The 24,019-nt window shown below is 43.1% G+C and overlaps 3 protein-coding genes across 6 annotated transcripts; 2 read left to right on the top strand and 1 right to left on the bottom strand.

The window, feature by feature from the left end:
• Window positions 1–1,857: 1,857 nt before the first annotated feature.
• Window positions 1,858–10,774, top strand: LOC307267018 (circularly permutated Ras protein 1-like). The gene is made up of 21 exons (XM_080049198.1): window positions 1,858–1,920; window positions 2,073–2,176; window positions 3,303–3,560; window positions 4,008–4,226; window positions 4,363–4,500; window positions 4,594–4,674; window positions 4,784–4,857; window positions 5,152–5,319; window positions 5,440–5,481; window positions 5,649–5,738; window positions 5,836–5,987; window positions 6,145–6,226; window positions 6,525–6,655; window positions 6,875–6,959; window positions 7,057–7,163; window positions 7,292–7,404; window positions 8,251–8,368; window positions 9,038–9,178; window positions 9,674–9,767; window positions 9,864–9,890; window positions 9,998–10,774. The coding sequence occupies exons 2-21, from the start codon at window positions 2,086–2,088 to the stop codon at window positions 10,085–10,087; spliced, it is 2,301 nt and encodes a 766-aa protein (XP_079905324.1). The 5' UTR covers window positions 1,858–1,920; window positions 2,073–2,085; the 3' UTR covers window positions 10,088–10,774.
• Window position 10,775: 1 nt separating this feature from the next.
• znf668 (zinc finger protein 668) lies at window positions 10,776–14,612 on the bottom strand. Its single transcript, XM_080049199.1, has 2 exons — window positions 14,546–14,612; window positions 10,776–13,948 (listed from the first exon to the last, which is right to left on the bottom strand). Exon 2 carries the CDS (start codon window positions 13,938–13,940, stop codon window positions 11,811–11,813), a length of 2,130 nt encoding a protein of 709 aa, XP_079905325.1. The 5' UTR covers window positions 13,941–13,948; window positions 14,546–14,612; the 3' UTR covers window positions 10,776–11,810.
• On the top strand, window positions 14,278–23,937 carry znf646 (zinc finger protein 646). 4 transcript variants are annotated; one of them, XM_080049195.1, is made up of 4 exons: window positions 14,278–14,360; window positions 15,901–18,727; window positions 18,956–20,035; window positions 20,451–23,937. In XM_080049195.1, exons 2-4 carry the CDS (start codon window positions 16,119–16,121, stop codon window positions 21,322–21,324), a joined length of 4,563 nt encoding a protein of 1,520 aa, XP_079905321.1. In that variant the 5' UTR covers window positions 14,278–14,360; window positions 15,901–16,118; the 3' UTR covers window positions 21,325–23,937. The 4 variants fall into 4 exon arrangements, with proteins under 4 accessions (XP_079905321.1, XP_079905320.1, XP_079905323.1 ...); XM_080049194.1 differs by lacking the exon at window positions 14,278–14,360 and adding an exon at window positions 15,136–15,257; XM_080049197.1 differs by lacking the exon at window positions 14,278–14,360 and adding an exon at window positions 15,136–15,257 and having other exon boundaries at window positions 18,956–20,062; window positions 20,551–20,612.
• Window positions 23,938–24,019: the final 82 nt, after the last annotated feature.

Below are 24,019 nucleotides of genomic sequence, written 5' to 3'. Positions count from 1 at the left end.
GCTGGAGCTGGTGGCAGGAGTCAGGCTGGGACACTGTGGCAAAAAAGAACAGAATTTAGCAACAAGCTAAATGCAGGCAGAACTACAAAAGGTCTAGGTGGCTGGAAAGTTGCTGACTGGGTAACAGAGTTTACAATCTGGCAGTGTCTGGAAGGTAGGGCCGGGTATATGAAGAGCAGTCGATTGTTGATTGATGGCAGCTGTGAATGCTGGTAACTGACTCCAGCACACCTGACTACAACCCTGCAATTACACCAGAACACAGACAAGGGTAAAGGGGAAAAAAACAACACAAGCCCTGCGTTCCAATACCCGTTCAACATGCCCTCGTTCACTTGCCCTAGGGGGAATCCCCGCCGCCATCTTAAGTGTCGTTTCAATTGTCTGGAAACTGAAGTGAACTTGGTGAGATAGACCCTCGGAGGGCTGAGTGATCAAGTGAACATCCATGGTCACTCCGAGGTGGATACCACCCACAGTGCATTGCAGTTCGTCTTCTTCTTCCCCTTTTATTTTCCGGTAGACTGTATGTTTTTAGGGACATCGCAGCCACCCGCAGGACAAATATATATATATATAAATATATTCCAAAACGCCTCAATTAGGCTATCCTATTTCCATAGGAACAATCCAGTGAATGTATTGCAGTTTACACATTGCTGCTATAACACCGATGGCTGCCAATTAGAGGACTATTTAAAACAAATGTTTTTGGTTGAAACTAACATAAATAAGAAAATATGTCGGAGCAAACAATTTACATGTGTAAGTAACAATATCTTGATAATCTGAGTTACCGTGTCGAAATTCAATGTTTGTATACTATGGAAATGGCTTTCTGCAACATAGGCTACCTTAGCAGAATGTTATAATTCTGTATTATTTGCATTCAGAACTACCTATGTAACTGACGGTCCATTGCGACTACTGGGCAAGTGGACAAGTGGGTTCCATTTAAATCCCCCGCTCCTCCCCCGCCCAGTCTCCCTCCGCGCTTCAAGTTCCCTCCGTGCAACGTATGCTGTTACGTCATACCAAGGGCTGAGGGTAAATGAACGAGGGGAAGTGCAACTACTATTGGAATGCAGCCAAGGGCTTGAGGCCCAAGCAGGATCATGACAAAACCACAATGGTCAAACAGGTATATATGGCACCTCCTCAACATGTCAGCACTGTGGTTATGTGCGTGTTACCTTTTCAGCTCAAAGTACCCTCACAGAAGGTTTTACATGGCTGTGTACTTTTTTTTATGTTTTTTAGCACAAAAGACCAAGTTCTAGATAAACAATAATATATATAACAAAAATTACAATTTTACAATTATAAAAAATACATGTGTGGCTATGTGCCACAACTTTCAAATATTTAAAAAGTATTTAATAGTAGTAAATACTGTAAGAAAATGTACAAAGACAAGAAAAAAAATCATATTGTTTTACTACAGTATGTTCCATGTACAGAAGATAGTATCAAAGGATGGTCGTTGAAGGGTCTACACATATAAAGTATACTTTTAGCTCACTCCTGCATTTCATACCTATTTTATTCAAGTGTTTTATTATTTTGCACTGTCCCCTTCTTTAATAAGCTGAATTGAATTGAACATACTTTTACTTTGAAAGGTCATTATCCATATGAGTCATCTTGACCTCTGACTTTTTACTGCCCTGTTATACAATTCTTCCACCCATTTTATCTACCTTCACCAAATGTTTAACTTGTGCAATATGCAGATACATCTCTGACTAACCTGCACGGACCACTAAGCATAGAGGAAAGAAACCTGTTGGACAAGATGTCCAACAGGTCCAACTACTAGTGTAAACGTCACACAGGAGTCTAGGCATTTCGGATTAACCTGGGAGGGTTTCATGTTTATGATAGTCTACTGTAAAGTCACATTCAAAGGACTACGCATGTGTAAGTGTCTTATATTTACTTATTTTTTGTTTACATGTTGGCTGGATTGGCAAGTAGCCTACAGTTAATTTGGACTGGATTGTAATCATGTGTAGTTTGTGGTAAGGAAGCTAATAGCCTCATTGTGAATAGTGATGTATTTCTTCCCACAGGCAGGTACACACAATGGAATTTGCCTGTGGGTTTGTTTATGTGCCGCCATCGGTGACTCAGAAGGACGGCAAGCAATCCAATGCCATCGTCTTCAAACGCTCAGGTTTGATTAACTTCAAACTCTCCCTGGTACTAACTGGATATATATCTTTGATCTATGCTGTTTAGTTGATTATTTTCTCAAAAGCACAGATCACGAGTCAGAGAAACAGATATTTGCAATGCAGCTTAAGGGGACGGCAACAGGACACATTAGATTTAAGTGTCGGATACAAATAGCTTCTTTGTTGCTTCACTAGTTTAAAGGATCCACCAAATGGACTATCAGGTATCTACTTTGCATCTATCACCTTATGTCAGGTCCATTTCCAAGAGCAGTTGTTCTTAACTGGTGGGTGGGTCACGGGACAATTTTGAGTGTGTCGTGGATTTTTCTTTTTTTTGCTGCGCTTTTATTTTGAAGGGCATACTACGCATCCTAGTTATCCCGTTAGTTACCCCCAAACTCAGCTCTGTTATATCAGCCTCATGGACTGGGGAGAAGTTCTTGTTCATGACAGAATGATGTTTAGTAGGCTATGTGTATCCCTTGACAGGGTTATCCATGCTGCAGTTAAAGTAAGACTATTGAAAGTTGATGAGCATCACCACTTTAACCACTGTGGGAGGACATCAAAAAGGGCTTCTGGGAAATGTGGGAAGTGATTAAGTGTTATAAGCTGAGAGACAGATTAAAGAAGGCCAATACTTAATCACAAAATAGCCACTCATTTGTTTTGAATAGCGGCAATTGCTGAGACAAGTCCACGCAGGTTGATGTTTCCTTTCATCAGAACTTTTTGGGTGACTGTAAAGTACCATTATGTATCATGCAATCACACAATCTTTCTCCTGTCAGAGAAAATATTCCTTGCTCTGCTCAGTTAGAGTCATGTTGTAGAACAAAGTTCATTACTTTGCCGCTTGTGTTTTCAGCACTCATTACATTTTCCTTTCTCAAGAAAATGTTAAATTAACAGCTACTGTGTGTGTGTGTGTGTGTGTGTGTGTGTGTGTGTGTGTGTGTGTGTGTGTGTGTGTGTGTGTGTGTGTGTGTGTGTGTGTGTGTATTTTATATATGTATATATATATTTATATATGTATGTATACTGTATGTAGTAGTATATCTATGTACAGTATATATAGATATACAGTAGATTTATAAAACTTTTCTTCCCCTATGTTTTTAGCCCTTCTCCCTCCTGCTAACCGGATGCGTCCTCGCTGTCCTCCCCCTCCTCCACCGACTAACACCACAGAAGCAGGATCACAGAAGTCCCTCTCATCACCCCCAAAGATGATTGAGCAGTTGGAAAAGAGCAGGGAGGTGAAGGTTGAGAAGCCCACTCCCTTCTACGAAAACACAGCATTTCACAATATACCTGGGGCAGGTCCTTACATCAGTAGTCCTTTATCAGCTCCTCAGCAGACATCTTCACAAAAAACAGGTACTGTGAATGTGGAAATATAAGTGTTGACGTAGCCTTCATTCTAATATACACACAGTACTATGTTGGATACCTTAAATGGATCTTAAAGGAGTAATTCACCCCACAATTCAGTGTTATCCTCTTAGTCAAACTCCACTGAGGGCCACCAGAGACAGCAAAGTTAGCTTCTGTTATATCAGTTGTTGTGTTTTGTCCATAAAAAGTTTAATGTCAGTGGTTTTGCTCAAAACAAGGGAGGGAAGTTGTGCTTTTGTTGAACTAGTCCTTTAAGCTTATAGTTTGATACTTGATGCGATTGAGCTGTGGGGTGGTAAATCCCTGTGTTTGATTTCCCCCCCACTGTTATGTAGGCATTGCGTTGATCTGCCTGCCAAATGAACAACAGTCTTCTATAGTTTGGGTGAATTGTTCTTTTAACACACTGCTCCTATCTGCTTCATCCAGCTCTTCTTCCACCACACATGAAACCTGCGGAGAAAAGCCCACCTCTACCTTCCCCCATTCCTAGCAGTCGTACGTTTACCTGCTATGACCTCCCTAAAAGTGAGCCTGATCTAAACACAGATCCCTGGGACCCAAACTATTCATACAGTACTCCAGAAGGCACGAGGGGCCAGGTGAAGCTGCCGGCTGAAACCAGCAATGGGTCGTCCCATGCATCAGGTAAACGGATAGCTGTTTTGTTCTCTTTGCATTTATTTTTTATTCATTAACAAACTATATTTCCTAGATTTGAAGCTGTTTTGATCAAATAGACGGATCATCCCAAATTCATTCTGTTCTGCTCTCAAACCCTCAGTGCCATCTCTTCCTCCGAGGCCTTCATTCATGAGGTTAATGTTAGAACCGGAATATCTGTTGCTGTTACCCACACCCCATTCATCTCCGTCATCACCTCAGAATTACCCTTCAGACCCGCCTGTCTCATCACCTAAAGGTAATTGAAACACTTTCACACACCCATTAGGCTTGTTTATTACACCATCAAAATGCTTATTTTATTCTCACGCTCACGTTGTTTCCGACTCAGGCTCAGCAGACAAGGCGCCTCTGGTCGGGAATCCTAACGTGGTCCTTGTCAGTTTAGGAAAATTACTCTCAGAGGAAAGAGGTCAGTAAACCTTTATCATCACCGTAAAATCTTCACTATCGGCCGTCTAGTTTAATTTTCAGCCCGGTCTGGCTGGCTTATGATGACCAGGCTATTTGCATGTTTCCAGTGCAGACCATACGAGGAGAAGCTGCGTCCTGCTCCCGCTGTGGCTCGGCGCCGGACTCCTCCTACGACAATGTGGTAATTACATGCTGCATTTCACTTGACCTTTCCTCTCAAACTGATAAGTGGTCACACGAGCAAGTGCAATTGATTCCAAACGTGAATAATAACCCTAAATCTCCTTGTCATCACTACTCTACAGGGAAATACAATGCATGAAAGAAAAAAAAAACTTTAGTGGCAGTCAAGCATTACCGTTACAGATCATAAGATAATAACACAATGGATAATTGTGGGGATTGTTTTGATGGATACAGACTGCAGCATGGTTTGTAAAATGTGTGTCTCTTCTCTCCTTGCACTGACCTACAGGTTAATTCGTGTTACTTCTGTCAGACCAGCTCCCCTAGCGTAATGCAGCGTCCCGGGTGCCATGATGTCATTTTTTCGCTCCGTCCAGATGAAAAGCCCCTGTGTGCTGCTGACGATCTGCTGCTCTTCTGCATCGACATCTCAGGCTCCATGAGCATCACCTCCCAGGTGCCGACTCTAGTCTGTTTACTGTCACTGTAGTGAGGCTGTATGGTGACAGCCAGCACTCACAAGACACACACCATTTGGTTGTATTTTTATAATGATCAGTCTCTCCATTTTTTAAAGGTGTCAGATGGAGAGCATGTTGTCCACAGATCCCGACTCCAAGTGAGTTATCTCTTATTTCTACTTGTCCTTTTGACTTTCTGACACCAAAAATGGAACACCCAGTCAACACTGGCAAAACTTACTATATATAGAGTGGCACAAAAGAGCTGTCCAAAGATGGTATTGTGAGGCTGATGGTATTGTTTAAACCTTTGCATTTAAACCAGTTTGTCCAGGAAGCCGTGCTGCAGTGTGTTCAGAGACTAAGTGAACAACAGCCACACACACGAGTGGGACTCATCACCTTCAACCATGAGGTACATCATGATACAGGCACAGCTACATATACGTCGCAGGCTTGTTCACAATACACTTGTATAAAGATTATAACTTTGTTTTTTAATCTGTTACCAGGTGACAATGCACGGACATGAAAATGTCACGTCGCATAACCTGAGCAGTGCTGAGCTGATTGACAGTGACTACCTGAAAGAGATTGGATCCAGTTACCCTTGTCCCCCTCCACTCACACACACCAAGCACTACTTACAGAGACAAGTCATGGGGTTAGAGAAAAGGCAGAGACTGGCGTACAAGCAATTGGTTCTTCTCTTCATTACATAATACTCACATAATCTATAAATAACAGTTGTAATTTTTTTTTCTCTCTCTCTCTCTCTCTCTCTCTCTCTCTCTCTCTCTCTCTCTCTCTCGCAAATTAAGATTAAAAGAACATGGGGCCACGGCTCTCGGCCCGGCTGCTCTCCTGGCGATCGCAGTGGCATCCAGACAGCCAGGGTCAAGGGTAGGCTTGGTTTATTAGCATTTTTAAAGACCCTTTACGGTTGACATTTATTACATAATACCTTGTAGATGTAACCTGTGTAGGCTTTGGTGACAGTCTTTGTGGCAGGTGTGTAGAGTCATAAATGAATAATAAAACCAGAAAAAAAAGTAACAAGGCTCTTTCTCTCTAAGCTGTTTCAAGTGTTCAGTTTTGTGATGATAATGAATATACATTTCTGTATGTTCCTGAAGCAATCATACTTCCATTTTTCCTCTTTCTCTTTTCTCCTGAAAACAATACAATCCTGATCTGCAAGGTGATTATCTGTACAGATGGGAAGGCCAACACAGATTTGGGGAATCTAGAGGTCGAGGATAATGACGCTCGCACCCTCTTCTCGTCTACCATCTTCTACCAGGACCTGGGGGAATATGCTGCCAAACAGGGGTCGGTACATGTCTCACACGTCAATGTCAAGAATGGAACGAGCGTTAGAATAAATGTAACAAGGCTGACCAGACGATTAACATACATTTACATACTTTACCAATAAAAAATAACTGTGAGGCTGAAACCAGAGCTGATATTAATAAGAGGTCAGAAAGCTGGGGGTGTTGTGTGCTATGCTGTACTGACGTTCATAATGAAATGTCCTTCTTTCATTAGTGTGACAGTGTCTGTGCTGTCCATAGAGGGAACAGACTGCAGGCTGGATGAGCTGGGAAGACTCGCTGATCGCACCGGAGGGAAAGTAAGTAGAGAGATCTTGTTACTATACCGATTGCTGTATTTTCATTTAGCATACAGTGGCTCATCAGATGTTGTCGTCTTTGTGTGTTGTCCCGTAGGTGGTCATAGCAAGTCCCAAAAGGTTGCATCCAGAGTTCGAACACATCATTGAGAACAAGACCATTGCTACCCATTGTACTGTCATGTTACTGCTGCCCCAATCACTGTGAGATCTGCGATTTGTATACCTCGAATACTAACATTTCCACACATTCTCGTGGTCTAGTTGGCACATGAATGCACTTTAAAATCCTATTAGTAACACAGCATTGGCTGATGTTCTCTCTGGTGCAGGAACATGAGAGGAGAGAGGGAGGCCGGACACAAAGGGACCAGAGAGGTGGGGAACGTAGGCCCAGACACAGAGATCACCTTCCAGTTTGAAGCCAATGAACAGGATGCAGAAGGTGAGTTTTCACAACTAGTATGCCACCAGACCAGACATGAACTGAACTGTCTTTATTGGAGATCACTGCAAGACAGAAAAAGTCCTGCCACTTCTGGTATGAGAGGAATATGTCCATCTGGATGCTGAACTTTTCTAAGAAAAGCTGATACCTCCTGCACAAACTGTCAAGACAAACAAAGAAATATTATTCTGTCTGTAAGAAATAGCTTTGTTAAACTAAGATCACTTAATTTTTTTTTAGTGGCTCCTGCTGTGCAGCTCCAGGCAATGTCATTGAGTTGGTCAGGATTTTTTTTTCCCAGGCTTAAATATCTCTATCTCTATATCCATCTCTGACTATTGGATGAGTTGCAAAAATATATTGTTACAATTTGGGGCTTTAGCTACAGGATTTCTCCAGGATACAGTTGTATTACTTTGGTGACCTTCTTGTTTTAATCAATCCAATACTTTGCATTGTCATTACTAAATACCTTCTAAACTAACTCCCATCAGCCTCAGTACTTTTTGTGTGCTAGTTCTTATGAATCCTAGTAAATGTTGCCTGCTAAACATCAATGTGTTTGCATTATTGCCGTGTGAGCATATTAAACTGTTAATGTAAGCACACAGCCCATGGTCGTTTTAGCTTTCATGCTAGGCATCCGGATTTAATGGACACAAATAAATCCTGCAGCAGTTCAGCCTGACCTTGAGATGACTTGCCTGAGGGGAGCAGCCTGTATTCTGAATGACGGGCATCAGATGGTTCAGAGTTGGTTTATCTGAGCCAACCAAGCCAGGCCGTTACACCATATTTACCATGGTCCAAGAGGTAACATGTTTGTTCTTTCCTTCATTTCAGTGTCAGCTCCAATCTCTGGAAGCCCTGTGTCCATCCAGCTGCAGATCAGGTACAGACAGAGGAACGGACAGACCATGCTCAGAGTGATCACCTCAGACCGAGAAGTGACAAATGACAGGTGATCATGATGTCCATGTAATCACAGTGCTTTTGAGATTTACACAAACACACACACACACACACTAACTCTAAACTTAAACTTTGAACCAAGTCTCAACCTTTAAACTGTCGATTGAAGTATCGAGGACTGGGCAAAATGTTTTTACAGTGCAAAAATGTCATCACTTTTACAGTTTAAAATGAAGGTTAAAATTTGTTTTTACAAAGATAGTAATACAAATGCACATGCACACCACTGTTGTCCTAAACTGTTTGCGTGCTTGTCGCCTCCTTGTAAGTTTAAACAACTAATTTACTTGTGACATCTTTAATCCACAATGCATTCTCACCCAGAGGACAACAAATACTGTAATTAGGTAGATGCACTATTTTATACCGATTTCAGTGCTCCTGAAAATCCAAAGAGACTTGTCTGTTGCCGGCATACCGGAGCCTTCACACCTTTCAGAAATGATTGCACCATGTAAATCGCATGCCTCATCCATTAAAACATTGAGTCACAGTAAATAAACCTCTCAATATAGTCCATCTGCCTCATGCACTGAACAGAGGTCGTGCAATTTGCAGTCTGATGCGGCTGCAAAGTGGTCCCTTTGTGTTATTATTACACAGCTTATACAATGGCAAGTGCTCTTATGATGAAAGTGTGCCCCTTCCTCCTCCTCAGCTCGGCAGCCCTGTCTTCTCTGTCTCTGGGCATCATTCAGCTCAACTCGTCACAGGCCAGCGCCGCTCTGGCTGTCAGAGGACGCTTCCTGGACGCCAGGAGGGAAGGCGAGGTGCAGATGAAGCTGATCGAGAGAGCAATGTGAGTTACAGGAAGGGGTTGGATGTAGGAAATTCTGCCCGACAGTTTGTCAGCAACATGTGAAAGAGAGCTACTTTGACAAATCGCTTTAATGAGGCTGCATACATTTATTACATAGAAAAAAAGACAAAATCCAGGACAAAGTGAGAGCTGGCTGGCTGTCTCTTCAGTCATTAGTTGACATTATAGAATTTTGAGATCCATCTAATTATTCTGCTAAACTGATTTGTTGAACTCTTTTAGATCATTTTCAAATTTGAAAGTTTATCAGTAATGACCCCAAGCCTTTTTCTTTATTTTTTTTTCATATATAATTTCTTGGTTCGTTCAATATTGTCATTTTGAGTTTAACTTGTGCTTTTTTCTTCAAATGACACTGTGCGTGTGTGTGCGTGTGTGTGAATGCATGCTGTGAATGTACTAGCTGTGGAGTATATGTTAGGTTGGGCAAATACTGTAGCCTACTGTTCAACGTGAGTGTGTTTCTGTCTGCAGAGAGCATAATCGCAGTGCAGAGGACAAACAGACGTACCAAGATTGGGTTAAAACCATGGAGCCACTATATAACGACATACATAACTTCACAAGGGTGAGTGTTTTTACAGTATTTTATTAAAATCAGGTTTCTGTACCTCACATTGTTCCATCACCTCACTGCAACACTGAACTCTTCTTTTTATTTCAGAGAAAATCTGTCATTTCGGACTCACAGGTAACTCATGTCATGTCTTTTAAAAAATGAGACTGCTTGGAACTATAAATATTGCCTGTTTAGCGGAACTTTTTCTGAAATACCTTCCTTTCTTCTCCTCCCACCAGTCTCTAACAGACGCTGGCGCAGTGCTGCTCTACACCATGAAGCATTGCAACAGGAAGTCCATCTCGCTGAAGAATAAACAGAAACTCTAGCCAACTGTCAGCCCCCCCTTTAACGCTGCTGGAAGCAACTCAAGTCATGAGTGACAAGAAAAAATACTGGCATTTGACTTTGATTTTCCGGCAGAATGAACATCCTTCAAATATTTCATAATGTAAATAAACTATTACAACATATTAACATAAAACATCTGAGAAGATCATTAGGAAAACAGTTTTCCCTTTCTGTGTTACACATAAAAACTGCTGACACACAGTGTGCATGGGTGTGTTTGACACTGTTCCTGTGCCTGAGTTTGTGTTTTTTGCGCTGACTGAAACATACAGGAAAAATCTGACTCAGAAACACCATCATGCAGCTAACACCTTGATCCTTTCTTGTGTCAGCAAAACACAAATCTCACAAAGCATGTAAACCTCCAAAACAATAAGCTAATATAGTTCTGATTGGGATTGTTTCAAGATTTAAGCATTATTTCACAAATAAAAAGCTATCTGTCGATATTTAAAGCTATAGTGCGCAAAACTCTCTCTGTATTTCACAGTATGGCAGCATTTACAAACTTGTCACACCCCTGACATTGGCGCAGGACCTCAAGAAGTGCCCACAAAATGTTTCAGTTGTTAAATCTACTGCTCAGAATAAAGTTGAAATTACTCAGAATCTAAAGAGTGACAGAAGTTACGCACTATTGCTTTAAAAGTTAGACAGATAGTGAACAGTGGAGTAAATAGAAAATGAGACAATATAACCTCTGCGTTGCAGTGGTTACATCTCACCATTGTGCATGCATCTAACCAAAAAACTTGACATGAGAGCATTAAGCATAAAAGGTAGTCATTTAAGCATCTGCAAATGTCACAGCAGACAGAATGCTCTGTTTGTGCATGCAAAGTGGCTCTTAATGTACTGTATTTAATGGTAAATGGGAGTGAAGTGCAGCAGATAAGAGTGTTACCTTTTAAAAGCTGCAACCCGCTAACCTTTTATGGGTGCAAGAAATGTCATCAAAATATGTTAGTGTCTTACCATGATTTGCTGACTTCCTCACTTTACTTCTACCCAAGCAGCCCTGTGTGAATGTTCTCATGGGAAATACGACACAGACACACGTTTGTTCTGGACATGAGGAAACATAAATAATTCCCTTTTTTTTTTTTACAGATTACATTTTATTATTGGTATAAAAAAGTGTATTTCCTCAATTAAATATATAGCAACACCTCTGCTTTTTTTTTTTAACTCAACCATTCTTTTAATCAATGGTGATAGCGATACACAGTAACAGTTACAAATTGTTCATTCCACCAAAATGTAATTTCAAAGAATCCGAAGAGCTTAAAAACTAAATGTATTTTTTTTTAAAACTCATAAAAACATGTTTACCTGAAATCACAACATTTTAAGTGAGATTTCTTAAGTGGTCAGCGTGAAAGTTTGCAACACAACATTTTAAGGAAGTGTTAACAAAAGATACTATTTCATAGTACACTTCTTATAGTACAGTAAGTATATTTGAAAACATAAACATAACATGTAACATCTTTAAAATACCACGCCATAAAAAAAAAAACACGGTGACAAAGCACAAACAAGTTACATGAACGAGACTGTATTTTGTACTTTGTGAAGGAAGCTTTCTCTTGAAAAATTACATTTCTGTCAATATTAGAACAGACCGGTCTTCTCAAAGGATATAAGGCCACTGCTTAAGTATTTTGGGTTTAAAATTCCAATACAGTAAAAAAAAAAAGTTTAAATTCCCTCATCCTTGACCAAGTAGTCTGGCAAAGTCTGAAAGGCAGTCACAGGTAAAGTCGCTGGAACTGTCATGGAAATAGCGCTGGGTTCAACAGTGGAGGGAGACACCTCACCAGGGGCTGGAGGAGAGGGAAGTGGGTCCGTGTGGATAATGTGTAGGTCGGAGAGCTGTGTGGCGGGCGTTCGATGGATTTTTGTGCCCCCAACTGAGCCCTCGAGGCAGCGCTGCCTGGAAGGCTCTAACCCTAACTGTTGTGCCCCCAAAGCAGTGCTGCCTTGAAGGCTCGGTTGGGGGTACAAAACACCAAACACTGTGGCGGGCTGGCCCAGGAGAGGGTCTGAGTGAGTCCGTAAGTGCTTGCGAAGGTAGCCAGCAAACCGAAAGGCTTTCCCGCAGCGGGGACAGCTGTGAGGTTTGCTGGTGGAGTGGATCTTCTGGTGTTTACGAAGTCCAGATTTGTTGAGAAAGCCTTTGCCGCAGCTGCTGCAGACATGAGGCCTCGGCTTTGGATGCTGCTTCTCGTGCTCCTGCAAGTCTGCCAGCTGTGCAAACTCCGCCTGGCAGGTTTCACACACGTGTGAGCCCAGTGGCACAATTTTGGTAACAGTTAGGGGAGGGGAGTCAATGGAGTGGAGATGTTCATGCGCCTGAACTTCATCCCAGCTTCCAAATGTAGCATCACAGTGAGTACAGGAGAACTGAGGTAGAGTTGTGTGGACAGTGAAGCCTGAGGTCGACCCAACCTCTGTCTCCTGCTGTTGTTGCTGCTGCTGCTGCTGCTGCTGCTCAGAATGCTCCGCCAGGTGAGTTCTCTCATGTTTGCGCAGGCTTGAAGACACCACAAATGACTTCAAACACTCCTCGCACTTGAAAGGTCTCTCTCCAGAGTGCACACGACGGTGCTTATTGAGGCTGGAGCGCTCAGCAAAGGACTTGTCGCACTCGGTGCAAGAAAAGGGCCTTAGACCTGTGTGGACGAGCATGTGGCGCCGCAGATCCCAGGATGCCACGAAGGCCTTGTCGCAACTCTGGCATTTGTAAGGCCGCTCTCCGGAGTGAACGCGCTCGTGCACGGCCAGATCAGCTGGCTGCCGGAACCTTTTGGAACACTTATCACAGGGGTAGGGCTTGAAACCCAAGTGGGCACGCTGGTGCCGACGAAAGCTGGATGGGTCGGAAAACATCTTGCCACACTGGGGGCAGAGGAATGGCTTCTCACCAGAGTGGGTGCGGAGATGAGACTGGTAGGAGGAGAGCTGGGTGAAGCCCTTGCCACACTGCTCACACTGGTAAGGTTTATTCTGGGAGTGAATGCGCTGATGGCAGGCCAGAGAGGAGGAGCGGGAGAACGCTTTGCCACAGTCTGAGCACAGGTAGGGTTTTTCTCCCGTGTGGGAGCGCTCATGGTTTTTCAGGTCCTTCAGCTCTGTGTACGTTTTTCCACACTCGTCGCAGGCGTACGGCCTGTGGCCCTGGTGGTTCCGTCTGTGTTTTCGGAACACAGAAGGGTCTGCAAAACTCTTGCCGCACTCAGCGCAGAAGTACGGCTTCTCTCCCGTGTGAGAGCGCATGTGCACCTTCAGTTTAGACAGGGTGGGGTAGCTCTTAGAGCACTGAGGGCACGAGTAGGGACGCTCTCCACTGTGCTGTGTCATGTGGATTCTCAGGCATATTGCTTGCATGAAGGCCTTACCACACTCTGTGCAAACGAAGGGTTTCTCCCCTGTGTGAGAGCGGCTATGGTTGCGTAGCTCTGTGGGCGTCTTGTAAGCCTTGTGACAGTCGGGACACTGAAAGGGGCGCTGGGCTAAGTGAGTGCGCTCATGCTTCGAGAGTTGAGCTTTGCTCGAGAATGTTTTATCACACTGAGAACAGGAGTGTTGCTGTTGACGCTCCTTTACGTGTGCTGAAAGCTTGTGACTCCGCAGAGCTGACAAGCTCCTGAAAGCATCGGTGCATACTGTGCATTTGAAGGAAGGTTTGGCCTTCGGAGGCCTACCTCTGCCACGTTTTTTTGCAGGCTGATCCCTAACCAGCTCTTCCTCTTGCTGGCTCTCTTCATCCTGTGCAGGAGGTGTGTGTTGCTCTGCAGGAGTAGGGCTACCAGGCTGAGGAGAGGCCATCTTTTTATCTGCAAAGACATTAGATCAAAAATATCTTTGTAATAATTATGTTAATAAACTGCCGATTAGCAACATACAGATGTGAGACTGAAAGATTGTTTTAACAGAAATCAAAGTCCAGTGACTGTGATATGAATATCGAACAGATTGTCACTGACAGTGGCTGATGATACACCAGAGTAAAAACCTGAATATTATAACATAATATAATAAAAGAAATATGTGGGTGTGCACATAGGATCACAAAATGGCTGGCATTAGGACCTCTGGGACAATAAGCTAACCGGTGCCGGAGGAAGTTGGCGCTGAGATGAGAGAGATCGCTGTGTATGAATGAGGGACGTGAGCCCCAAGCCCGCGGGGAGACGAGGAACAAGGATCGCAAGTCAATGCGATGGAGTTAACAACCGGATGCGACATGTACGTAATCGTTTTTTCTAGCTTTTCATGCTAAACATTTCTTTAACTCAAAATGGCTGGCTTTAGGACCGGCTGCACCAGTTCCCTCGACAGTGTCACCACCATCATCATGACCGTGATTATACGGGATGGACTTAGCCAACATTAGTCGTCTTTGTATAGAGGAAACAAATTAACTTCCTTACCCGAATCAGGTCAACAATAGTCGATGGACAATGGGTGAAAAAACGTGAAGCTAAACGACTGCATTTACTGAGAGGCACGGTGATTGCTGTTGACTAGCTGCCTGCGGGAGTGGGACGGCTCTAGGACCATGATGACGACAGCTCTCGGCAAGCCAAGTGTGCAACCTTTTAATGCGCTTAATGGTAAAAAAAATAAATTAAGTTAAATAACAAGATACGATACATTACAAATATAGTAGAAGCCACAAAGTAAAGCTTGGTAGTCCTAATCAAGTTTGCTTATTAATGGTAACCAACGTGCCAAAGCGGAAGGGAAGAAAATGTTCAGTAAGTCAATGGTAACGTAAGCTAATTTAGCTGTCTAAAAAAAGCTAATGCACTGCATGAGTTTTACGAAAAATGCAGCAGAATGACAGTTGGTTGGTTTGGGATTTATGTGCGTTAAATGTTCATTCTTAATGAGCTTTGTTAATACCTAAACCGTCGAAGTTCGTATTACCTTCGCTTTTTGCCCACCTAGTTTCTATTCAGAGGGACGTATTTCTCTGCTGCACATTTCCTGTTTCCTAGCAACAAGAGCAATGTGGGAACGGGGATGGAAGAAAAAAAAGACAATTGAAAATAGGGGCTGCTTATAACTTAAAAATAAGGGTTTTAAATAGTGAATGGACATTCATCATCTGAGGATTCCATTGAATCCATATTGGTGCAGGTATTTATTTTGTCGCATCTGCCGCCGTTGTGTATACGTGTTTAAAAACGACTTCTTGGCTTTTTGGTGCAATGTTTGTTTAGCTAGCCATCATCATGCTAGCTGCTAGCGCGCTAACGTTAGCCCATTGCTCTTTTTCTACAAATGTAACCGTAGTTAAAACTGTCAGCTTCCCCTTTATTATCGGCCGAAGATGCATACGTTTATTGTGTATCTGTTTATGAGGTCAGAGAATACGACCATTTCCAATGGTATATCTGTACATAAAGGCGTTGGTCTCCCGGTCTATTGACATAGCTAGCCCGGTTAGCGCGCGGGTGCACAGCTATAGCAGGCTTGGTGCCTTAGAGCTAAGTGAACATTTTTCAGTCAATATAAACCTATACATGATGCTGGAAACGCTTTTATTCAAACATTCAATTGCCCGATTTTTGGCAGACCTAATTCAGGAATCAAAGCTTGTGAAGCATATGGACGAGAAGTTAACGGATTTGATGAATACAAGCTGTAGGAATTATGTGTGATAAGTTCTGTGTTTACCTATCATTTATATATGACTTATTGAATACATCTGAAGAATAGTGTGGCAAGCATCATTAATTTTTTCACCACAGCTAACTTGCATCTCTTCTGTCCTCAACAGCTCAATTTTCCCGATTCTCTTAAACTCAAGTCACTCTCCTGATAGTGTGGAAGTGGCTCTCAACATATACTGCTGTGCTACCTCCCTGGACACCCCTTGGACCTGACTGTAAAGAACTATCTTCTTTTTACATGGGCAGCAAAGGCATCTGATGCCTTTCCTTCCAGCGTATTCATACACTCTGTGTCTGGCACAATTCTTTCAATCGTTAACTTGTAATGGCCGTACAAGACCCTGGCAGAACAACAGGTTTTCCTTGCAAACAATGTGGCATGGTATGCCCCAACATGCCCAATCTGCTGGAGCACATGGATGCCCACCTCCAAGAAGAAGAAGAACGCAAATTTAAATGTGATGAGTGTGGACGTGGTTATAGACACGCTGGTAGCCTAGCAAACCACAAAAAGACACACGAAGTGGGCTCTTTTGAATGTGACATATGCGGGAAAGAAAACTCAAATGCTTTGGCCCTGAAGAGTCATCTCCGGAGCCACACTTCACAGAAAAAGTACTCGTGTGAAGAATGTGGGAAATCTTTTCGTCTGTCAACCCAGCTGACTACACATGAGAAGGTTCATCTTGCCAGGCGTGTGAAAGGTCAATCATATAGAAAGGTAGACATGGAATATCCCACATATGAAATGGAAAATGGTCATGTCAGTGAGCATTCGGCCAGTGTGGGGATGTCTGTGGAAAATAGCCCAGCTGAGGACAAAGCTGAGGTAGTTTATAATGCAGAATCTGAGACTAATGATGATGCAGCAAATCGACCTTTCAGATGTGATATATGTGACAAGTCCTACATACACCTACGAAGCCTGACCAATCATAAAAAGACTCATCAGATGGGAATGTTTGAGTGCACAGTGTGTTTCAAACAGTTCAATAACATGGCCGCCCTCTACAGCCACCAGAGAAGTCACAAAGGAAGGAGCGGGACGGACCCTGGTTCAATGAGTGACTCATATGCAGGCCCACCAACAATGGACCAGTTTTCACCTCAGAGCCAGGATGCTCCTGTGAATTTCTGCCACTTGTGTCAGGTTCTATTCCCCAATGATGAGGAGTTCCAGGAACACATCCAAATGCATAACTCTTCATCTATGTCATTTGGGCTTCAAGATAACCACAATATATCATACGACAACAGCATTGCTTCGCCCGAGTCAAATTTTTATGCATCTCCTATAAATAATGTTCCCTCAGTATCGTCAGTAGATAATCTTGGAGGCTTTGATCAGCCACAGGAGCAGATGGGAAGTAACGGCCATGTGTACTCAGACTGCTCCAATAATCAAACCCCATCTTCCAACAGCGCTCAGGTAGAACTTCCATTCATGGATGCAAGCATGCTTAATCCTCCCCAGACGCACACACAAAACACTGACAACGAAACTGAAATGGAAGAGACTTCAACTGAAGATTCTGATGAGCGTCCTTTCAAGTGTCAAGTCTGCGGTAAAAGCTACCGGCACTCTGGGAGCCTCATCAACCACAAAAGGTCACATCAGGTGGGGATTTACCAGTGCTCCATCTGCAGGAAGAGTTATCCCCACTTGGCCGCCCTCAAAAGTCATCTTCGTCTCCACAAATCTCAGTCGTCATCTTTTAGCCTCACCACTGAGGGAGACTGGCTCTCCTCGGAACCTTTAACTCTGGATAACCAGGAGGGCTGCTTCTCCCCTCAAGAGGAGGAGGAAGAGGAGGAGGAGGAGGAGGAGGATGGCACACACCCCGCACTCGGCATGGATCAGGAGAATGGAGCTGATGGCAGCAATGGAGCTTTGTACCATGAGCAGTTTAATCAGGACTTTCCCCCCGAGATGACTGTGCATCTACCTCACAATGAACACCTGATGCAGAGGCACATGTGCGCAGACTGTGGTGACACGTTTGCAGATATCGCAGGGATCAAGTCTCACAGTTGCCCACTTCTGCAGCAGCAAGTTGACAGTGACTTTGACAGAGATATGAATTTCCGGGACAGTATTGGTCACTGTGCCATACGAAATCCAGGGAGTGATGAAGAGTTCCATGGTCTCAATGGTAGCCACGACCGAAGTTACTTTGAACAAAACTTCCATGACAATATGAGCAAAGAGCAGCTGAACGGCGGCGGAGGAGGAGATGACACAGACGAGGGGGAGGAGGAGGAGGAGGAGGATGATGATGGAGATCTGTATCAGTGCTCTATATGTGGAAACAGCTACACAAGCATGAGGGCTCTCAGGAGCCATCTGAGAGGGCACACACAGTCCAATGGCACTGCTGCAAGCTCAGGGCCGTCCTCTATGTCCTCCCACGAAGAAATGAAAGATGACGAGATTGGAGAGATGATGATCTGTAGCACATGTGGGGAAAGTTTTGCCAACAGGCAGGACTTGATATCTCATCAGCTTCTACACAGCGAGGACAAGGTAGCGAATAGTAATGCCTTACATATGGACAACAGCGATGGATCGTTAGGCAAGGAGGAAGCACAGAGTATCATATGTGGCAGCTGCGGCATCTTTTGCACCAGCTACCATCATCTCAAGAATCATGGCTGTGAGGCCGAGAGAAGAGATGAGTCGGCACATGGGAAAGAGGAAATTAAAGTTAACGATGCGGCCGAGCATGAAGACACAAAGCAGGTCAGAGGAACTGTTTCAAAACATCGTCAGTATAAGTGTGAACAGTGTGGGCGGTCATACAGACACGCCGGCTCCCTCCTTAACCACAAAAAGTCCCACAAAACGGGTGTATTTAGATGCCTCATCTGCCAGAAACGCTTCTACAACCTGTTGGCCCTTAAAAACCACCAGAGGTCCCACTTTGATATTAAGAGGTGAGTTCCAGCAAGAATGCACATTATTTATGCTTGCCAAATTCTGACATATTTCTCTTGTGCTGCAAACTAATAAATGATAATGCTTATTGAAAATTTTAAATAATTGTTCATCAAAAGAAGCTATGCTTTAGAGTCTTATTTACTTGTTTTAGCTCTATTCCTTGTTTAGACTGTTACCTATTTTGCAAACACAGAATTAACTGTATGGCTTCTGTCCTCCCCCAGGCATACTTGCGATGAATGTGGGAAAGCCTTCAAAATTCAGAAGCAGCTACTGAATCACGAGAGAAGGCACAAAGAGAACCATGCCAAAATCCAGGAACTCAACAACCAGATCCAAGCCCTCATGCAGATGAATGGGACCAAGTCAGATGGGGGAATGCAGTCCTCAACTCCAAATGCCAGTCGGGCATTGAGCTCTTCTCGACGCTGCAAGAAGCTGCCTGAAAGAAAGGCGGGACAAACAAAGTGTGAGACCTCAGTCAAATCAGAGGTCACAGGCGACCGACGACCTTTCGCCTGCGACCAGTGTGGGCGCACATATCGCCACGCAGGAAGTCTGGTAAACCACAGGAACTCCCATAAAACGGGTGAATATTACTGTTCCGTTTGCAACAACACCTACCCCAATCAACTAGCAATGAAGAACCACATGCGCACCCACTTTTCATTTAAAAAGCACTCTTGTCAAAACTGTGGCAAAGGCTTTAGGGGAAAGAAGCAGCTATTGGCCCATGTTTGTGCAGACCTCGGAAAGGATGGTGGCGGGGGAAGGAGGAGCCTAAAATCTAGAGCCTTGAAGTGTAAGGAATGCAAGCAGGCCTTTCTGTCTGTTGATCAACTCAAAGCCCACACCTGTGATGCACCGTCAGGTAGCAGTGATCCCCAAACACGTAAAAGTTCAAGTAAAGAGGAGCGGCCTTTCACGTGCAACATATGTAACCGTAGCTACCGCCATGCAGGTTCGCTCCTGAACCACAAAAACACTCACAAGAAGGGACACTTCAGTTGCACATTCTGCTCTAAGCCCTTCACCAACCCCATGGCTTTACGCAATCACACACGCATCCACACACAGAAGAAAAAGTATGTGTGTCTTACATGCGGAAAGGCCTTCCGCCTCGCCAGTATCCTGCACAACCACCAGAGGGTCCACAATCAGGTGGCCAGTCACTTCAGCTGTCCTGCATGTGGAAAGAGCTTCCAGGGCAAGTCTGGCTTAAAGAGGCATCGCTGTCGCAGGGGTCAGGAGAACGCCTTGAGAGCCGGAGTCCAGCAGTCAGAGAGGGGGGACAAGTGCTTTATGTGAGTAACTGTCTCATCGTGAACCAAGTATGTAACTTGCCTCATCTATTACTCATATTGATATATTTAGCAGGCCAACATATTGGCCTTAACATAAGCCTTATTGTGGATATATCTGTATTGGTGCATATGTTGGCTGATAAGTTACCAGTAAGTGCAGCATAGATGTGCCAAAGATAAGTTTGATTTAGTTTTTTCACCAGAGAGCACAGAGAAGTTTATTTTTTTCAACTGTGAATTGTCCTGCTTAGTACATATCTTCATTAGAATACGTTAAAAAAGGCTATTATTTTTTTACATAATGTTTGATTACAGTAATTAATAATCATGCATTGATCATTAATTCAGCCTTATTTAAATGATTTAAGTTTCAGTGCAATATTAGGTATTTAATATGAACATATCCCTGCTGCAGGTGTGACTTGTGTGGGCGCTCCTACCGCCACGCTGGCTCTCTCCTCAACCATAAAAAGACACACTCCGAAAACCTCCACCACTGTACCTTATGTCTCCAGACCTTTCCTGACCCTCTCACTCTACAGATCCACTCCCAGATGAGGCGTCACTGCTGCCCCGAGTGTGGTAAGACATTCTGTCTGCTGGAACACCTGCAGAGCCACATGGAGGTGCACTCCAAGGATCAGCAGAGCTTTCATAACACAGCCAGCTACCAGCAGCACCAAGACCTGCACCACAGGGCTCAGGACCCCTATCAACAAGGTGTGGCCGGACCACCAGGCAACAACATCTGCTGGGACTCAGGAATAAATCAGACCGTGGGGATGGATGGGATGCCCAAGCAGGTTCCACCACCTTTGTCCCATATACCAGGAAGCGTCACTTATCTACAGAAGAGAGAGAAGGACTCCTCTGGGACAGATGAGAAGAGCCACGTCTGCGAGCACTGCGGCCGCACCTACCGCCACGCAGGATCCCTCCTCAACCACAAGAACAGCCACAAGACAGGCTCCTTCTTCTGCTCCGTCTGCCAGAAAGAGTTCACCAACCTGATGGCTCTCAAGAACCACCGCCGCATCCACACTGAGCCCAAGCGCTACCAGTGTCTGGAATGCGGAAAGGCGTTCCGCGTGTCCACTCAGCTCATATGTCACAGGCGAATCCACACCAAAGAGAAGCCCTTTGCCTGCCTGCTGTGCGACAAGAGCTTTTCCAGCAAGTCCAACCTGCGGCACCATCAGAAGATGCACCAGAACTCCCAGACCTATGACTCCTCTTTTAGCATGGACGCTAACACGTTTATGGACTTGGACATGGGGTCTTTCCTTTGAGGTCAGATTCTAGAGTGTACTACAGAAAAGGGCCGGTGGTCCTCTTTATTTATTTGTTAATAATCCCTCTATCAGTAATTGTAAAACAGTATTTTTATTTTCATTAAGTGCTCCTTGGTCCTAATAGAATCTCCTTTGCAGACATGCACACTTCATTACGGACTTCCAGTGTTACCTCGGCAACGTGACTGAAAAGTCTCCAGTGGGTTTATCGGTGCACTTTTGATAAGGCCTGAAGGTTTCCTATGAATACGCAAGGTCCCAGAATGCAGGGTGTGCGATGAAAATATCAGTCGCTGCTCATTCCTCCATGAATAAGAAATAACCAACCAAAGTGAACAGAAAGGTGAAGCCCAGGTCCATGTAAGAACAATAACACTGATGTTTTTGTAAGACAGTACTCTCCTCTCTTTCTATGTATAATTATGTTCAGTGCCTCTGTAAGTTCCTTAGGAAACAAAATATACAAACTATATTTATCTCTGAATCCTTTTTGTCAGCTTTGCAGTCAGTGTCATACGGACTGCTCACGTTCCTTTGGGATTTTACATAGGGCAAGCCGGTTATTAAGTCAAATACCTCTGGGTGTGTCCAAAGGTGATTTGCAGAGTGATTTACTGAAATCATATTATCAAGTAAATAGTCCTACTGCTAATAATATTCCCGTTGAGTGACATTGTATGCTAAAATGGATGTATTTATTAATTTATTCCTGTCATTTTATGTGCATATTTTATTGGGAAAACTTTTTATGAATGTTGTATAAACTGTCTTCTAAAACTCATGTAGCCTTTAAGGAACTTGGTCGGCCAATTTGTATTCTCTTCATTCTCATTTACAACAGGCAGGAATGAATAAGCAGAGCCCCATTAGGGCCATTGGCAGCACACAGAGTAAACCTTCAAAAGGAGCACACCTGATGTGTAAAACATTGTAGAAAGTTTATGACCAGAGCATAGCATTTTATTTTCACTCGTGCCATTTCAACACTTCAATAATATAGTGCATGTAACAAGTTACACCGTTTGGTTGCAGCCCCACGCTGTATGACACAGCTTGCACCTTTTTGAGAAGCATCAGTTACGTTAAGGTGCCAGTGCCTAATATGTAAGTCAACTGGTTAAATGTGAACAAACCTCTCACTGTAAACCACAATGTTTGTATCGTCCGTTAAATTATGAGATTTATTTTTAAAGCATCTTCTGATTTTTGATTTTCTCAGCCACAAATGGTTAAAAAATATTAAACTATTCCATGAAAAAAGTATTACACAGTGAGCTGAAATTAATTCAGTTTTCCTCCATGAATATTATATACCCTCACATACTATGAATCAACAAGAATTACTGTTTTTTCAAACAAACGTGGGAAAAATACATAATTTCTGCCACATATTACTACAAACATAACTGGGGCTTTATGGATACACGAGGACGAACCATTTTTATGTTCACTGTTGAGTTCATGAACCACTAATGTTCTGTGAAAAATGTTCAACTGCTTATTCTGTTTTTCTTTTTTCTTGCCAAGTTTAACGTCTAACGTGCCTGTTGTTACCCGAGGTGTTTTATTTTCACAGATCAGAAATCTAGCAAAACTGAACAGGCTGTTATGTTTTGTTCCTTATATAAAATACTAAATTGGATTTTCTTTTTATGCCTTATACATCCCATTTCATGTATGAATATGTTTGGCACTGGTCAGAAATATTAAATACCTCAATGGAGAGCCCTGCCTACCTAGCCACTGCTTCTTAATGCCTCATGCAGATTAATCATAGAGTATACACTGTAATTATAGGAACTCAGACAGTTATCAATTGTGTGCTTTTCCTCCCTAACATGGTTGTTTCTCTGCAGTTTTTTGTTTTCAGAGTTATATTTGCACAATTGTAAATGACAAACTTGTAGCCTAAGGAGGACTGGAAGTCTATAATGAAGCTGTCGACCTGTTGTCGCCTGCTCGGTGTTGATAGGCAACAAGTCGACTGCTCGATAGTTCACCTCAGTTATATTGCGGGTTGTGATATTTAAGCAATATGCTGAAAGTATTATTTCAGTGCATGAACTGGGTACATCTCATTTGTTTCGTCTTACCATTGTTTGGATTACAGTGGCATCAGATTGAGAACATGGACACAAGCCTTGTAAAACCATGACAACTAGCGATGTGCCATTTTGTCAAAATATTTGAAATCTTACATGTATATTCATCGATATTATTTCAATGATCTTGCTGTAACACATTTCCATATGCCATGGTAGCCTACATTCTTATTTGAGTTTAAACTAACTTCACAATGTTTTTCACCTGATCACCGCATTTAACTTGCTCACTTCTCTGTCATCGCAATCGCAGCCTGGTTAATCTCAGAGTTTCTGTAAATATTAGAATGAAAAGTATTCGTTGGATCTCTGTACAGTCCATGCCAGTGGAAGGAAACTGCTGGATTAGCTATCATGTAATTTAAAAAAAAACATATGCCACATGTTCTGATTTATTGGATTTTCAGTGCTCAAAATGTCTGCTCACTATTTAATTCATATTTATATAACTATTTTGTCACTCTGAAACGTAGATTTTTACTTATTTGTTAGAACTTAGTTTAGAATATAAGCAAATTATTGAAAATAAAACTAGTTGAAATTAAAAGACTCGCAAAATATGTTTGTTTCTTGTCCATATTCTTCCAACT

Source organism: Ammodytes marinus (assembly GCF_949987685.1).
Source record: "Ammodytes marinus genome assembly, chromosome: 20".
NCBI classification, from domain to species: domain Eukaryota; kingdom Metazoa; phylum Chordata; class Actinopteri; order Uranoscopiformes; family Ammodytidae; genus Ammodytes; species Ammodytes marinus.
This window is presented reverse-complemented; position numbering and strand designations above follow the sequence as displayed.

Bases quoted from the DNA above. Each gene is read 5' to 3' on its own strand.
- LOC307267018 (XM_080049198.1), top strand. From the start codon at position 2,086: ATGGAATTTGCCTGTGGGTTTGTTTATGTGCCGCCATCGGTGACTCAG. The intron at 5,482-5,648 runs GTGAGTTATCTC...CATTTAAACCAG, and splicing joins TCCACAGATCCCGACTCCAA to TTTGTCCAGGAAGCCGTGCT. The intron at 5,739-5,835 runs GTACATCATGAT...ATCTGTTACCAG, and splicing joins TCATCACCTTCAACCATGAG to GTGACAATGCACGGACATGA.
- znf668 (XM_080049199.1), bottom strand. From the start codon at position 13,940: ATGGCCTCTCCTCAGCCTGGTAGCCCTACTCCTGCAGAGCAACACACA.
- znf646 (XM_080049195.1), top strand. From the start codon at position 16,119: ATGGCCGTACAAGACCCTGGCAGAACAACAGGTTTTCCTTGCAAACAA. The intron at 18,728-18,955 runs GTGAGTTCCAGC...GTCCTCCCCCAG, and splicing joins TCCCACTTTGATATTAAGAG to GCATACTTGCGATGAATGTG. The intron at 20,036-20,450 runs GTGAGTAACTGT...TCCCTGCTGCAG, and splicing joins AGGGGGGACAAGTGCTTTAT to GTGTGACTTGTGTGGGCGCT.